This window comes from Mastomys coucha, unplaced genomic scaffold (assembly GCF_008632895.1).
Source record: "Mastomys coucha isolate ucsf_1 unplaced genomic scaffold, UCSF_Mcou_1 pScaffold3, whole genome shotgun sequence".
Lineage (NCBI taxonomy): Eukaryota > Metazoa > Chordata > Mammalia > Rodentia > Muridae > Mastomys > Mastomys coucha.
In genome coordinates this window covers 47774032-47789346 of record NW_022196909.1, presented here as the reverse complement: position 1 = coordinate 47789346, position 15315 = coordinate 47774032, and the positions used below count along the sequence as shown (strand labels likewise).

General features: G+C 54.5%; 1 protein-coding gene across 1 annotated transcript; it reads right to left on the bottom strand.

Moving 5' to 3' along the window:
• On the bottom strand, positions 1-14970 carry Spdef (SAM pointed domain containing ETS transcription factor). The gene is made up of 6 exons (XM_031347535.1): positions 14587-14970; positions 6028-6459; positions 3792-3989; positions 3024-3071; positions 2771-2917; positions 1-623 (listed from the first exon to the last, which is right to left on the bottom strand). Exons 2-6 carry the CDS (start codon positions 6431-6433, stop codon positions 445-447), a joined length of 978 nt encoding a protein of 325 aa, XP_031203395.1. The 5' UTR covers positions 6434-6459; positions 14587-14970; the 3' UTR covers positions 1-444.
• Between the last annotated feature and the right edge of the window lie 345 nt (positions 14971-15315).

Sequence of the window (15315 nt, the reverse complement as noted above, 5' to 3'; positions counted from 1 at the left end):
TGTCAATTATCTTACACTTTTATTAGCCATCCCTAGGGCACCCCTGGCTCCCCAACGCAGGGTGCAGACATCTCTTAGCACCAGGCCAGGTATGGGATGGGATGGGTGGCAGGAGCAGAGACCAGTGACATCCCTGTCCTGTGAGCTGACTCGGTCCAGCCCCTGTGTGCTGTAGGTGGTTCCTCCATGAATTTCCACAGTCCACGCCTGGCTCAGGGAGTCCTCTGTGAACAGTCCTAGCTCCCTTGATCTTCCTGGGGCCCGTGTATGACCTGAAGAGGGACCCAGAGAGCTCATGTGTACCCCCAGATCAGTGGCTGTCTGTCTGGGACCTTGGGTTCTGGGATACCAGCAGCCCCTGGATTCAGAGTGAGCAGAGAAGACCAGGCCATCCAGAGAGAGTGGCTGCCTGGGCAGGTTGTAGGCCTCTGGTCTTTATGGTCCTCAGACCGGATGCACAAACTGGTAGACGAGGCGCTGAGAGATGTCGGGTTTGCGGATGATACCCTTCTTGTAATACTGGCGGATGGAACGGCTTAGTTTATCGTAGTTCATGGCCGGCCGGTTCTTGCGCATACCCCACAACCGGGCCACCTGTGCAGAGTCCTCAATTTTGAAGATGCCTGGGGTCGGGGTGGGGGAAGGAGGGTGGGAGGAGAAGAGAGAGGGCACATGGAAAACATGAGAAGAAAGGAGAGAAGATCAACATATCAGTTTTAGAGAAAGCAAAGTGATAGATCTGGAGTTCTCTTCAGCCCTGGACCCCAGGCAGGCCTCGAGACTTAACAAACATCTTTCTTTCCTTCTTTCATTCTTTCTTTCTTCCCCTTCCTTCTTTCCTTCCTTCCTTCCTTCCTTACTTTCTAGACAGAACCTCTCTACCATAGCCTTGGCTGTCCTGGAGTGCTGGGATTAAAGGCATGTACCATCATGACACCTGGTATTAGCAAATATATTTGATTTAATTTTTACTTTCATTACTGGTTGAAATTGTAACTTGTACACAGAATTATATCAAAGGCAGGTTGTGTATTCCTAATCTGAAATTTTGGATCAGAATTGTGTCAGAGTTTGGAGTTTTAGGATTTGGGAATATTTGACAAGCTCTTCTGGGCTAGATATCTACAACGGTACTCTGAAGAGTTTGTATTGGGGATCATTTAGGAAACTTAGATTAAGATCAGGTAACCTACATCATTAAAGTAAAATCTGGTTGTCTTTATGATTTGTTTCTGACTCTGGACCTAGAATGTTTAATATTATATTTGGGGCTCACATTGTATTTCTGGTGGACACATGGGTCTTTGGGTTGGAGCTCTCGTTATTTCTTTTTTACCCTCTTTTACTTTATTCATGGTTATGTGAATGTGTGTCAGCAGACACGTCCTGGGTATGCACGCATGTGGAGATTAGGAGACAGTTTGCAGGAATCATTTCCTTTCTATCCCCCAGGATCGAACTCATCTCTGCAGGCTTGTGTGTCTGTCCTCGTAGAGTTGTCTCACCAGCCCCGAAGACAGTGTTTTCTGTTTTTTTTTTTTTTAAAGATTTACTTTATTATCTCGTGTGTATGAGTGTTTTGCTTGCATGTCTGTGTTTGCCCGGTGCTTGCTGAGGTCAGAAGGTCCCTGCTGCTGGAAGTCCAGAGCAGCCACATGGTGCTGGGAACTGAATCTTGGTTCTCTGCAAGACCAAAAATACCCTAACAACTGAGACATCTTTTCAGCCCTGTTTTTATTTTTATTTTTTATGACAAAGTCTCTCTGGGTAGACTGGGGTGGTGTAAAATTGACTGCCGGCCTCTGCCTCCCCAGCGCTGGCATTAAAGCCCAGCGCCAGCCTCCGCCTCCCCAGCGCTGGCATTAAAGCTGGGCGCCACTGTGCCCTGTTTGAAGCTGAGTGCTTTTCTTTTTCCAGCTAATAGCTACAAGTCTGTTCTGTGTTCCAGGACTGTGTGGGGCCGATGGGAGTCTCACTACCAGGGCGGAGCCTGGTGCAGAGGCCGAGGAGGACACACATAGTACCCTAAACCTCAAAAACCTCGGTGCTGGAGCTCGTTTTCTTTTGTTTTTGTTTTTCTTTCAAGACAGGGTTTCTCTGTGTAGCCCTGGCTGTCCTGGAACTCACTCTGTAGATCAGGCTGGCCTCGAACTCAGAAATCCACCTGCCTCTGCCTCCCAAGTGCTGGGATTAAAGGCATGCACCACCACTGCCCAGCAATGTGGAGCTCTTGAGAGGCACATTTGGCACAGGGGGAAGGCAGAGTCAGTCTAGGTCACACCCCCACCCAATGCCCCTTTCCGGTGGGGCCACTCCCATATCCCCACCTCAATTGTAGCTCCGCCCACACACACCTCAACCCTCCCCATGCTCCCAGCTAGAGATTTCTGACCTACAACAATAATAGTGGGAGACTTCAACACCCAGCAAAGGACAGATCATGGAAACAGAAACTAAACAGAGACACAGTGAAACTATCAGAAGTTATGAATCAAATGGATCTAACAGATATTTATAGAATATTTCATCCTAAAAATATTAAAATCATGTTCTACAAACCAAAAATATAAATAAAAATAAAAAGAATAAAAAGAGAAAAGAAACTCCCCTTTCTCCGCCCTGCCCACCTGCACTTCGCATTGAAGCCACGCCCCTGACCTAGCCCCTCCCCTCTAGGCACTCAGCCACGCCCCTAAGCCCAGAAGCCCCACCCCTCCCTCTCCAGTCCCTCCCCGCCCTGGTGAACTGAGCCAACGGAGGCCTAGTCTACCTTTCTCCTTGTTGAGCCAGCGGATGAAGCGGCCATAGCTGTGGGGCTTGAGCAGCAGTTCTTTGAGGAACTGCCATAGGTGGATGGGCTGCCCGGAGCACGACGAATCCACCTCGCCATCCGTCCAGCCCTCCTCGCTGGTGGAGGCTGGAAGCCAAGGCGGGCAGGGTGAGTGGCAGCTGCGACCTCGACCTCTCACTTGTCAGGGCAGCCCCTCCCCAGCCCCGCCAGGCCTTCCTGAGCACCTACTCACCGCAGTAGTGAAGGGCCCCAGGCGAAGTCCTCTCCTTCATCCAGGCCGCTGTGGAACAAGGAGGGGAGGTTGGTGACCCAGCAGAGGTCCCCACCCACAGTTGCGGGTAGGGGTGGGGGTGGGAACGTAAGGGGCTTCCCGATCCTCACCGGGAAATGGGGCTAGGACATCCCTTGAAGCTGTGGCCTGGCAGTCGCATCAGGCCTCCAACTGCCCACGACTTCTGCCCACCCCTAGGCCATCAGCCAGGGACAGAGTACTTTTCTGCTCACATCATAACGACTGGTACCCGAGACTGAGCACTCGGGGAGTCACCTGAGTACGTCCTGCCTCCTATTCATCCCAGACCTCTAAGGAAAGGGGCTTCGACCCAATGGGCAAGCACAAAAAGGAAAATAAAACAAAACAAAAGAGAAACCGGACACCACCGGTACCACCACCAACAAAAGGCAGGCAAGAGTGCTGTGTACAATGAGTGAAGCACGGGGTGCAGGAAGTCAGGACAATTTGGGAGAGTTCCTTCTCTACTGCCATGCTGGTCCCAGACACCAAACACCAGTTGTGAGGCATGCACCTTTATCCACGGACCCACCCTGACAGCCTTCATTCTAAATAATAAAGCTATCCTGCAAAAGGGTTTTCCCTTTAAAAAGAAAATAAGAGCAAGACCTGGGAGGCGGCAGAGGCAGATTGACCGATGCAAATCCAAGGCTAGCCCCTTTTATATAACGGAGCTGGGAGGGACTCGGCCTGTGCTGCCCGTCTCACCTGACTTCCAGATGTCCAGGTGGGCATGCAGTACATCACCACCCAAGGGTGCGCGCTGGCGGAACTGCTCCTCGGACATGGCGCACAGCTCCTTGCCGCCCAGCTCCTGGAAGGCCTTGCCTGCTGGTGGTAGCCGGTACTGATGTTCTGTCCACAGAAGCCACTTCTGCACGTTACCAGGGCTCCAGTCCCCAGGGTCTGGGCAAGAGACACCATCCTAGCTCAGGCCTGCTGGTGGGCACCACCCCAAAGGTGGTCCCTGGGATGGAACACCTATGAGGTTTTGTTGCCCGGGATCATACACTCCTCTGGGTGGGAACATCTAGAACCTTGAGAAGCCCCGTGAAGGCAGACACTCTTCAAATAAAAACAAGTGAACTGGGCGGTGGTGGCGCACACCTTTAATCCCAGCACTTGGGAGGCAGAGACAGGCGGATTTCTGAGTTCGAGGCCAGCCTGGTCTACAGAGTGAGTTCCAGGACAGCCAGGGCTACACAGAGAAACCCTGTCTCGAAAAAAAAAAAAAAAGCAAGTGAGAGGGAAAGGCTCTAAACCAAGCTTGTTGCCTTGGTAACCCGTTGCCTTGGTAACCCATCACATCTCCAGGTCCCTCCAGTCCCCTACAAGGCCTTTCTGGAGACCCCAGTTCTAAGGAGAACAGTTACATTCATCCAGAAACAGACGGGCTTTACCAGACACCTCTTGCCTTCTGGTCTTCTCAAGGAGAAAACCTACCCAGGGATGCCTCCGTTCTGGAATTTTAGAGACTGGAGTGTGCAGGAGGAGGGGTCCAGTCCTTGCCCAGTACTTGGGAACTAGCTAGATTCGTAGCAGCTGCCCCCAGTGGCTATGGGTCAGCTAATGCTGGAGGGGGAATCTCTAGCAATGTGCACCCCTGGGAAAAAGCTCTCAGGGGAGCCCAGTGGGCACAAGCCTGGAACCAGACTTGGTCACAGTGGCAGTGTGGCCTCCAGGTTCCAGCTGGTTCCAGCCAGTGTCCCAGCTTAGTGACCTGCAAGCTTCACTGCTCCCACTGTCAGGAGACCATTTTCTTTCCCCGAGGTCAATTCAATTTGTTTCTGGCTCCATTGTTGGGAGAATACACCTGACTCAAGCTGGAATGGAGGAAGCGCCTCTTCCTCCTGCGGGAAGAGGTCCCATGGTAGAGCTTTCTGGAGTGTGGGGAAAGTGGAGGAGAGGAGATGTGGGCGGGAGCTGTCTTGAATGGGGACACCACCTGGGAGCATCTAACAGACTGGGGTGGGGGGATGATGCAGGAGCTGAGTATGAGGGGCAAGAGAAACCCCTCCTCCTCACGGGTGGGGTGGGAACTGTAGGATGGAGGTCAGGAGTCCTCGACCCACAGTAGTTTCACCTGCACCACTGCCTCCATGATACCCCCAGACCAGGCATGCATGCACACACACACACACACACACACATGCATGCACGCACACGCACACACGCACACACACACAGAATCTGTTCCTTAGTGCTCCCCCCTCCCTCATCAGTTGATGAGGGCCATATCCAGCTCTTTCTTTACAGCTCATCCTGCCAGTTCCACACACAGGGGGACCTCTATGTCCTGTTCATTGCTTAGCCTCCCAGTCCCTGCACAGGGAGGGCGCCAAGCAGATGAGGTCAGTCAGCGGCTGTTTATTGAGTATCTATTATGTCCAGTGCCATCTAGGCACCGGGACACACAAGTCCGTCTAAGTATAGACGGCAACGTAGGACGAAGCCTACTCCCAGACCTTCAGATGGCAATCAGGCCACAAGAACAAGAAAAAGAGGGAGGTGAGAGGTAAGCCGTGGGAGACAATCTCAGCAGCCGATCAGAGGTCTCAGGGAGATGCTGCCAACTACGACCCGGAGCAGGCCAGGGAAAGGCTAAGCAGGTATCTATCTACCTATGGGAAAGCATTCCAGATTGCAGAAAGCACCAGCAGGTGCTATGGGAAAAGCAGGGGCACGAAGTGGTTAGAACAGAGTGAGTGACAGGAGAGGGGGGTGGGGGATGGGGTGCTGAGTCCCAGACAAGGTGGGGAGCCAGACAGGGAGCAGACTCTGAATGCTCCTTAGCCACTAAGTGAGGGCCCCAGGCAGGTGTGGCTAGGCATGGGCTCTGGCTCCAGATGTGGTGTGTCCTGGGCTACCCGAGGTGATCAGAGTCCATGTAGCAGATCTCCACCCTGCCTGTGTCCTGGGGCGGAGGTGGCAGGGACCGTCTCACCTGCTGTGATATTTAGTAGCTTGCATGCCGTCTCGATGTCTTTGAGGACCTCGCCCACCACCATGGACTGCACCTGCTCGAGCGAGTGCTCATCCAGGGTGCTCCCGGAGGCCTGACTGTCGATGACTGGACACTGCTCGGGCTCCTCCTGGTGGTCCTCCCTGGCACTGGCCTCGGGGACTTTGGCGACCCAGCTGCCATCCTCGGGGTACATGTTAAAGTAAGAGAGGTAGAAGGCAGACAGGCCCTGCTCAGGGGTGGCGGGCGGACTAGGACTCCATTCCTGCTTCTCGGGGCCCATTGCTCCAGGCGCTGCCTTCTCCGCCCCTGTCCGCAGTGCCACATCTGGGGACAGCAACAGGCAACCAGGGGACACGTTGCTCAGGCCTGGGCTGGCGCTGCCCATGCTGCGGTGGAGGCTTATCGCTGCTTCTGCAGAAATCAGAGAAGAAGAGAAATAGGTCTGATGGCTGTCTGGGCTCTGTGGGGGACCACTAAGCTGGTTATAGGACTCAGGGCTCAACAGGCAGTGGGCTGGAGAGAGGCCAGGGGACTTCTGGGTCACTGGGCAGTGAGTATGAGCCTGACTGGAAAAGACAATAAGGTGGACGTGTGGGCAGGTGGGAGGTGCACCTTTTCTTTAAAGGTTTTAGGTAGCACTGGCTGGCCCGAACCATCTGGTCCTCCTGCTTCCTGTATTTCCCAAGGGCTGGACCCATCTCTGATTACCCCGTAGGACCCACCAACATGTAACTGGCTTTTGGCACCTGGGTGGGTGTGGCAAAGGAGAAGGCCCAGTCTGGAGAAAACCTTTGGGTCCCTTCAAGGGCCACAGATATCCTGTCGGAAATCCTACATTTCAGGGAATAGCTTCCTGCTCTCTTGGACTGGCAAAACTTGATAGAGTGGAGGTGAATTTTGGATGCCCCCACCCCCTCCTTGCTCAATGACACACATACACACACACACACACACACACACACACACACACACATACACACCTGCCCCCTTGCTCAGCACCCACCTCCTCTTGCTCAGCACCCAGCGTTTCCCACCCGCCAGCACTACCCAGTAGACCCTGCTGGAGAGAGAAAGCCAACAATGGAGAAGGTGCTGCCTCTGGTCCCAGCTTTTCCTTTCAAAGGACTCTTTAAGCAACAAGGAAGAATAAGTTTGGGTGGGTGGAGTGGACAGGGGTCGGGGGTGGGTCTGGATTAATTTCAAGTCCTTCCGTGCAAACGTGTGTGTGTATGTGCGCCACGGGCCCTTGGTATTTACCAAGGCAGTGTCCATAGCCTGCTCTGCCTGAGTCCCCACCCTGGCCTGTGCCCACACCCTATGCCCCAGGTGGCGGCCCCACCCGAGGAGAGCCTCCCCCAGTTTCCATCCCTCCTCCTTCACCCCACAATGGCCTCCTTCCCTGTCCACATCCCCAGTGGCCCCATGCCTGCCACGTTAGGACAGTCTCTGCCAGCTCCCTGGGCCCCGTGCCCAGCTGCTAGCTTTTCCAAGAGGCAGGAGGACTTGATTCCTTATGTGGCCTTATGTTTGCCTGGCCTCGGCCACAGGTGGGAGGGAAGACGTGTGCTGGGGTCCAGGCAAGGTTGCAAGAGGGGCCATCTGGGCCAGTGCTGGCGCGGTTACTATGTCAGAGCACATCCTTACTGCATCTGCTGCGTAGGCTTCCCAGCCCTGGCATCCTTACCCTCCCCTCCCTAGGGAAGGTGGCCCAAACTTTCTCCTTACCCCTGTTTTGCCGGTGGGGCGGTCCAGATAAAGGTCTTCTGGGCCCTTTTCCAGAAGAAACACCTGCTTCTCTTCTCAGCCCCCCTTGCTCTGCTTCCCAATGCCCAGAGCTCCCCTGACTGAGTCACTATGCAGCAGACAGAGAGACCGGTCCCTGGGGCCTGGTGGCTACGCTTAATGGCCTGGGGGCCTGGGTGCATCTCTAGCCTCTTGTGGCTGCATCTGGACTGGGGCAGGAGAAGAGGGTGTCCCAGTGAATGCAGACTCTGTCATGCCAGGGTGCCCACACATACACTGTGCTGGAAGGTCAGGTCAAGCTGACACAAGCTGGAGGCATCTGAGAGGAGGGATCCTCCAGCGAGGAAATGCCTGTAGCTTGTAGAGGTTTTCTGTTTCCTTTTGGTTTTTGTGTTGGTCTTTCAAGACAGGGTTTCTCTGTATAACAGCCCTGCCCGTCTTGGAACTCGCTTTGTAGAGCAGGCTGGCTTCAAACTCACAGAGATCTGTCTGCCTCTGCCTCCTGAGTGCTGGGACTAAAGGTGTGTGCCACCACCACATCTGGCTGAGTGTTTTCTGAACTAGTGATCAATAAGGTAGGGCCCAGCTGATTGTGGGTGGTGCCATCCCTGGGTTGCTGGTCTTGGGTTCTATAAGAACACAGGCTGAGCAAGCCATGAGGAGCAAGCCGGCAAGCAGCACCCACCCTGGCCTCTGCCTTAGCTCTGCCTCCAGGTTCCTGCCCTGCTTGAGTTCCTGTCCTGACTTCTTTTCTTTGAACAGTGATGTGGAAGTGCAAGCCAAATAAACCCTTTCCTCCCCAGATTGCTTTAGTCATGATGTTTCATCACAGCAGTAGTAACCCCTAGCTAGGACAGCTACCCACAGCCTCAGTTCCATGGACGCCAGGGTCTCATCTCATGATGCAGATGTCCAGGCGCAGGAGACTGCAACCTGGCTGTGTGTGGACTCTGCACTTGGGACTGCCATCTCGTGAAGGCACCTGCTCTGGCCACTCTTCTCCTTCCAGATGCCTTGCCCACCTCATCACTGGGTAGCTTCATCTTCAGCTCCCGGCTGCTCACCCTTCCCCACTACCAAGTTTGTCTCCTCCCATCAACCTTCTTTGTTTGTTTGTTTTGTTCGAGACAGGGTTTCTCTGTGTAACCCTGGCTGTCCTGGAACTCATTCTGTAGACCAGGCTGGCCTCGAATTCAGAAATCCACCTGCCTCTGCCTCCCAAGTGCTGGTATTAAAGGCGTGCGCCATTGTCCGGCTTTCCTCCCATCAACCTTACACCCAACTCTTGTGCTCAAGACCCTAGCACACATGGCTCCTGCCACCTGCCTTGCTCCGTGGGCTCAGATATGGCTCAGTTGGTAGAGTGTTTGCTCAGTGTGTACACACAGAGCCCTGGGTTCCATCCCCAATCCTGCATAGGAGCTGTGTGGTGGTTAGTGGCAGGGTTTGGACCAGAACCAGCAGTCAGCATGGTCTCCTATCATCCAGGTTCCAATAAAGCTGGCCTTTCTTGCAGAATCACAACCTTTCCCCTTGTGTTATTGTTTTTTCCCAAGATGCCTTTCTCTCTCATCCCAGGCTCCCTTTGCCCCACCCCCAGGGATTCCCTTCTGATGTCTCCCTTTCTGATGACCCACCTGTGATTGGCAGTTTAGCCTGACTACATCCTCGAAAAGCCATCTACCAGGGGTCTGTCTGTGAGGACATGGGTAAGGTTGAAGCTCAGGGAGTGGCTGGGAGGGTCCCAGAGACGTACCAGGACCCAACCGGAGATGTCCTGACATCGAAGTCACTGCTCTAGAGACAGCCTGAGGTCTGCAAGGGCCTGGTGTGTTGGCCGCAGGCCACCATCCCTGTCTCTCTCAACTGCCCAAGAGCTACAGTCTCCTGAGTAACGCTTGTGGTCTCCAAACTTCGAGCTGATCTCAGGGGGAAAGCCACTTGTCAGGATTAAGGCTCAGTGGGGTCTGCCTTGCTCTTGCCCCAGGAGCCCTGGAGCCCTGGTTACCTCTCCAGACAAAAGAAGGCTTGGTAACAGCTGCTGCAGGCCAGGCCAGGAGGCAGAGACACATCGGAGGGTTAGTGGATAGGGCTTCATAGCTTGGACTCAATCTCTCAGTTCCCCCTGTCCCCCAGGAAGGCAAGTGAGCAGAGGACACAGAGGGACCAATGGTGGAACTGGGTGCAGCTGTTTCTTGGTACCCCATTCCCTTCAGGGCCACCTTTGCCTCCTATGTCCTCCCTCTGTTTACACCCAATACTTCATCCTCAGGGAGTCAAGTTGCACAGGAGGCCCTCATGAAACATCTGACAGCCGTGTGTTGTGAGCCCTGTCCTCTATATCCTGTGGGGTCCCTTCTTCCAGACCCAACTTCCTAGGTATAGTGGGGCGGCCTGTAAATGCCTTAGCCCTGTCTCCCATCCTGAGACCCAATCTCAGTGGCCCAGACTCCAGGACCCAGCTTCAGACCCAGTGGACGTAGCACTGGGGGACATCAAGTGAGGAAGGGTGACAGAATTAGCTACTGTAAGCCCCTTGCCAGCCTCTCGTGGCCTCACCACAAAGAGGTCTGACCTCATCTGTTGGCTAGTCCCCAAACCTTCCCGACCTCTGCACCCCTTAAATAGTCTAGAGACAGAGTATGGGACAAGACTAGACCTGGTGAAGAGCCCCACATGAGTGGGTAGGTCCTTTCCACCTGTACCCCATACCCATCAGTGGTCAGCACCTTGGAGAGAGCCAGGCTAGTCTAGGTTCTAGGGAGCCCCAAGATTATCATTTTCTCACCTCTCCCCTGCCCATCTGTGAGCGGAGAGACCCAGCTGAGGATCTCCAATTGTCCCTAGAATTTGTGTCCACAGGTTCTGAAAGGCTTCCTTCTGACAGCAGTTATTGCCAGCAAGCCCCCAGCCTGGGTGAGCCTGGGGCATGATGGGAGTCCACTAGCCATCCTATCAAGTTCAATTTTGCCTGGCTTTTAGAACTTTCCAGAAACTGCAGTTTACATATTCACTTAGTCTCCTGTAACATGGTCTTCCTCTCCACCCACCCCCGACCCCCTGCCCCGCTCCCCCGGAAGCCCTTTTATTCAGGGAGCTTTTGTGGTCACATTCCCTGTCTAGCAGACACACCTCCCACATCTGATCCCTCAGAGGTAGGATACAACAGTCTCTCACTGTCCAGGGAGTCTAGGACAGGAGGAGTGAGAAGGCAGGAACTCAAGACCCATTCCCAGACAGGAAGTGCCCCTAGAGACGTGTGCTCACTCGGGACAGGAGGCGGGTCTCTTGCTGTGAGCAGGGACCCGATCCTGACCTGTCACAGCCTTAGCCTAAACCCTAGCCAGGAAGTCCCTTTGCCACATCTCAGCCCTGGGTTGGGGCTAGGGGTGCCTCCAATCAGGAAGAGCCGCCCGGGGCTGGGGGGAGCGTCTCATTGGCTTTTTCTTCTGTGCTGGGAGAGCCTTGTCCCAGGGCCCCTGCAGGGTGGTGGTGAGGCCGCTGGCTGGCCAGGAGTGATCAGAAAGAATGGTGGGAGAGGTGTAGTGGGTGGTTGGAGGCCAGAGCGTTAAATGTCAGCAAGGGCCCAGGGCGACGGTGCTAGAGTTTGCTTTGAGAAGAGCTGTTCTACCTGCTCTGCTGCCTGTGGGGGCTCTGGGGCGAGGGGAGGGTCCCAGGCCAGAGCTAAGCCCCGCCTCCCGATCTGGGGTGAGGGGAGGGTACCAGGCCAGAGCTAAGCCCCGCCTCTCGGCCTGCAGCTCTAGGTTTCTTCTGGGACACTTTTTTTTTTTTTTCTCCCAAAACAGGGTTTCTCTGTGTAGCCCTGGCTGTCCTGGAACTCACTCTGTAGACCAGGCTGGCCTCGAACTCAGAAATCCACCTGCCTCTGCCTTCCGAGTGCTGGGATTAAAGGCGTGTGCCACCACCAACGCCCGGCTGGTGCTGTTTCTTAAAAGGCGCTGGGTGGCGTGGCTCAAAGGGGCTGGAGTAGTGGTGGAGCGTGCTTGAATGCGCACCAGGAACCAGTGAAGGGGAAGACTGGAGAAGAGAAAGGAAGACGAGGGAAGGGTGAGGGAAAAAGGCAGTGGTTCTAACCAAGTAAAAGAGATTCGAGGGGGAACGCGAGGGGCAACGCTAGGCCCCCGCCCCTCCCTCACTCTACCCAGGACTACCCTCCTTATTGGCCTGGTCCACACCTCCATACCTTCTGGTAAGAGCCCGAGCCAGGGATTCCTGCTCATTGTATGCCCTCACAAGCCTAGGATACAAGCTGGCATGTCCAACCAGCGTCCAACCAATACCTTGGCAGCTTTCAAAGTTCCGTTCCCGCGGGTCCCCGTTGTGATGCCTCCCTTGACTGAGGAGCCCATCTCGTCTAACCTCGCTCAACAGACCAGGTACTACAAATTCATCCTGTCTAGCTCTGTATGCCGGGCCCTGGTCTTCTGACTGGCTGGAACTGACCCTTTCTGGGTTCAGCACGGGACCCAGTAAACCAGTTAGCATAGATTCTCCAGTGCCCGTTTCCTGCCAAGGCCATCTCTTGGCAGCCATTGGGCATCCATGGGGCGTAGCTCCTCTATCTCAGGTCAGGGTGGCAGGGACGTCCTACATGACTCACAAGGTTGTAGGAGCATGGGTGACATGGGTGACATGTAAAATGGCATGAACAGAGCCTTCATCTCTGGGCATCCATCATGCCCGGTCCACTCACAGCCTGGCTCCCAGGCCCATCCCTGTCCTTCCTCAGCCTCCTGGTCCTGCATGCCGTTCGCATGGTGGGCAGCACCTGCTTGCTGTGCCTTCTACCTCAGATGGGGGTGGGGTGAGCTCTGGGGCCTGTTTATCTTGTTACTCGGGGAGCAGCAGCTGGTATAGGGCCCTGCGGCTTTATTGGGGGTTGTCTGGAAGCTGTTTGCTTGGGGAGGTGGGGACAGGAAATGAGATGAGTCTGTCTTGGCCCGGGGGGCAAGGGGTCAGCTATGGAGGGCTGTGTCTGCACTGGGGCTTGTGGATCCTGCTGGGAGTGGAGGCAAGGAGGTCTATCCCTCCCCCCATAGCTCAGGCAGCTGCAGGGTACCCCAGGTGCTCAGGCCCTCAGCTCCCTACTCTATCATCCCTATCCAGGCCCCTCTCTTCTTTCCTCACTCCAGGAATCTAACAAGTCTTAGAATGGAGTGCCTTGGTGGTGGGCACCTTTGCTCAGCAGGTAAGGACAGTTGTCACCAAGCCTGGGGACCTGAGCTCAGGACACTCATGAGAGAGGGGAAGAAATGGCTACAAACTGGGCATATGCAGTGGGCAGGGGCAGGTGGGTCTCCCAAGGAGTCCAGGCAACAAGTTGTTCTCCAATCTCGGCATAAATAACCTATCTCTGTACACACACTCTCAAATAATGTGATTTTTTTTTTTTTTTTTTTGGTTTTTCCAGACAGGGTTTCTCTGTGTAGCCCTGGCTGTCCTGGAACTCACTTTGTAGACCAGGCTGGCCTCGAACTCGGAAATCCACCTGCCTCTGCCTCCCAAGTGCTGGGATTAAAGGCGTGCGCCACCACCGCCCGGCGAAATAATGTGATTTTAAAAGACCTGAACAAGCAGGAATGGGGTCCCTTCCAGGTGAGGTTTAATGTGAATTAAAGGTCAGCCTGGACTATAGGACTGAGTGCTAGGGCTCAGAGAGCTCAGAGAGCTCAGAGACAGAGAGCTTGTCTCAAAACCCAGTCAGTATGGTGGCACACACCTTTAGTCCCAGCACCCCAAGACAGAGGCAGACAGATCGTGAGCTGAAGGCTGGACTACACAACGAGTAAGACTATCTTCTGAATAAACACCCCCCAAAATAAAACAAGAACAGACAAAAGAAAAGAACTGAGTGCCTCAGAACCTTCCCCAACAACCTCTACACACACACACACACACACACACACACACACACACGCACACACACACATATACACACAGAGATATACACACATATAAACACATGTACACACACATACACATACATATATACACAGAGACATACACACACATACATACACATGTACACATACAAAAACATACATATACACATACAAACACACACATATACACACATACGCACATATAAAAACACACGCACACATATACACATACACAAAACACGCACACACACATACACACAAACACACACACAAACACAGACATACAAACACACACGCATGTTGTTTTCTTTGTGTGTCCAACAAAAGCCCCTGTTTTCCCGGTGCCTAGGTTTACTCTATGGTGTCCCCCACCCCGCCCCCAACTGCCAGTTCACGCCACCCTGCTCTGCCACTTTCCTGGGCTCTGCACCTATCTCTCTTGCTTCTGCCCATGTCTTGAGTCCCTAGGTCTAGGGAGATGCCATCCATGGCGGCCAGGCCAGCGGATATTTGCCCCTTCCCTCTGGCAGAGCGGCCAAGGTGGCAGTGGCAGTGGCCTGTCAAGTCAGGGCAGAGATGACCAGACCCTGGGGGGAGCTAGCTATACATCTACATGGCTATTTCCCCCTCAACCGGTAGAGGAGGGGCTCCGTGCAGGGCCCACAGTCATGGGGCCCCCAGAAAGAAGGGGGTGTCCCCTAAGCTCTGGAGCTGACCCAAGAACACAAACGGTAGCATATGGAAAGAGCAGAACCCAACTATCCAGGATTCCTGACGTCTGGAACATGAGCTCCAAACTTGCAGAGCTTGTCACCACTCTGTGTCAGTCACCAGCCTCCCACAGGTGACAGGGAACCCCACAGAAGGGCGAGCTGCCTCCTGCCACACTCACCTGTTAGCCGCCTGCTGTCCGAGGAGTCGTCCCCTGCAGAGCTAACACTGGGACTAGGAGGAGGCAGTGGGCAGCTCCGGGCACTGCTGGGTCTCAGCCAGACATCAGCGGGGCCAGCAGGGCTGGGGACAGAAGTGGCTCTTGGGTGGGCCACGAGGGTCTCTTCCCCCCTTGAGTGTGAGTCTGAGGCCTCAGGCCTGCAGGTCTATAGGCAGGCCCCTGTCAGAGGCTCAAGGCCACCTGCTGGCACCCATGACAAGGCCCGAGCTGGGGGGTTCTCACCGGGCCAGCAGCGGGCTGGGGTGCTAGGTGTGGGAGGCAGAGCGGACGGAAAGCAGACGGAGTGCAGGAATGCTCTGGAAGGAAGTCAGAGGTAAGATGTAGAGTTTGCCCGACAGCTTTCCCATTATAAGTAATCCTTCCTTATTTACCTGAACAAATACGCTCTTTCCCTGCCTACCTCAGACCGCAGCAGGCTCCTGGTTAACCCTTGAGGGCCTTGCCTCCCGAGAGAAGGAGGACTCAGGCCCTCCCTTCTTTAAATGACCATTGCCCGCATGCTCACAAGGCACAAAGGATGTGCCAATGGGGCCAGGATCTTGACTCAGAGGGATCATTCCAGGATGGGACCAAATTAGCAGGAGCAGTGACAGTTCAGGGCCACTCACTGCTGTGGAGATCATCAAGACAGGCCAAGGGAGTCAGGGAGGGCTTCCTGGAGGTGACATT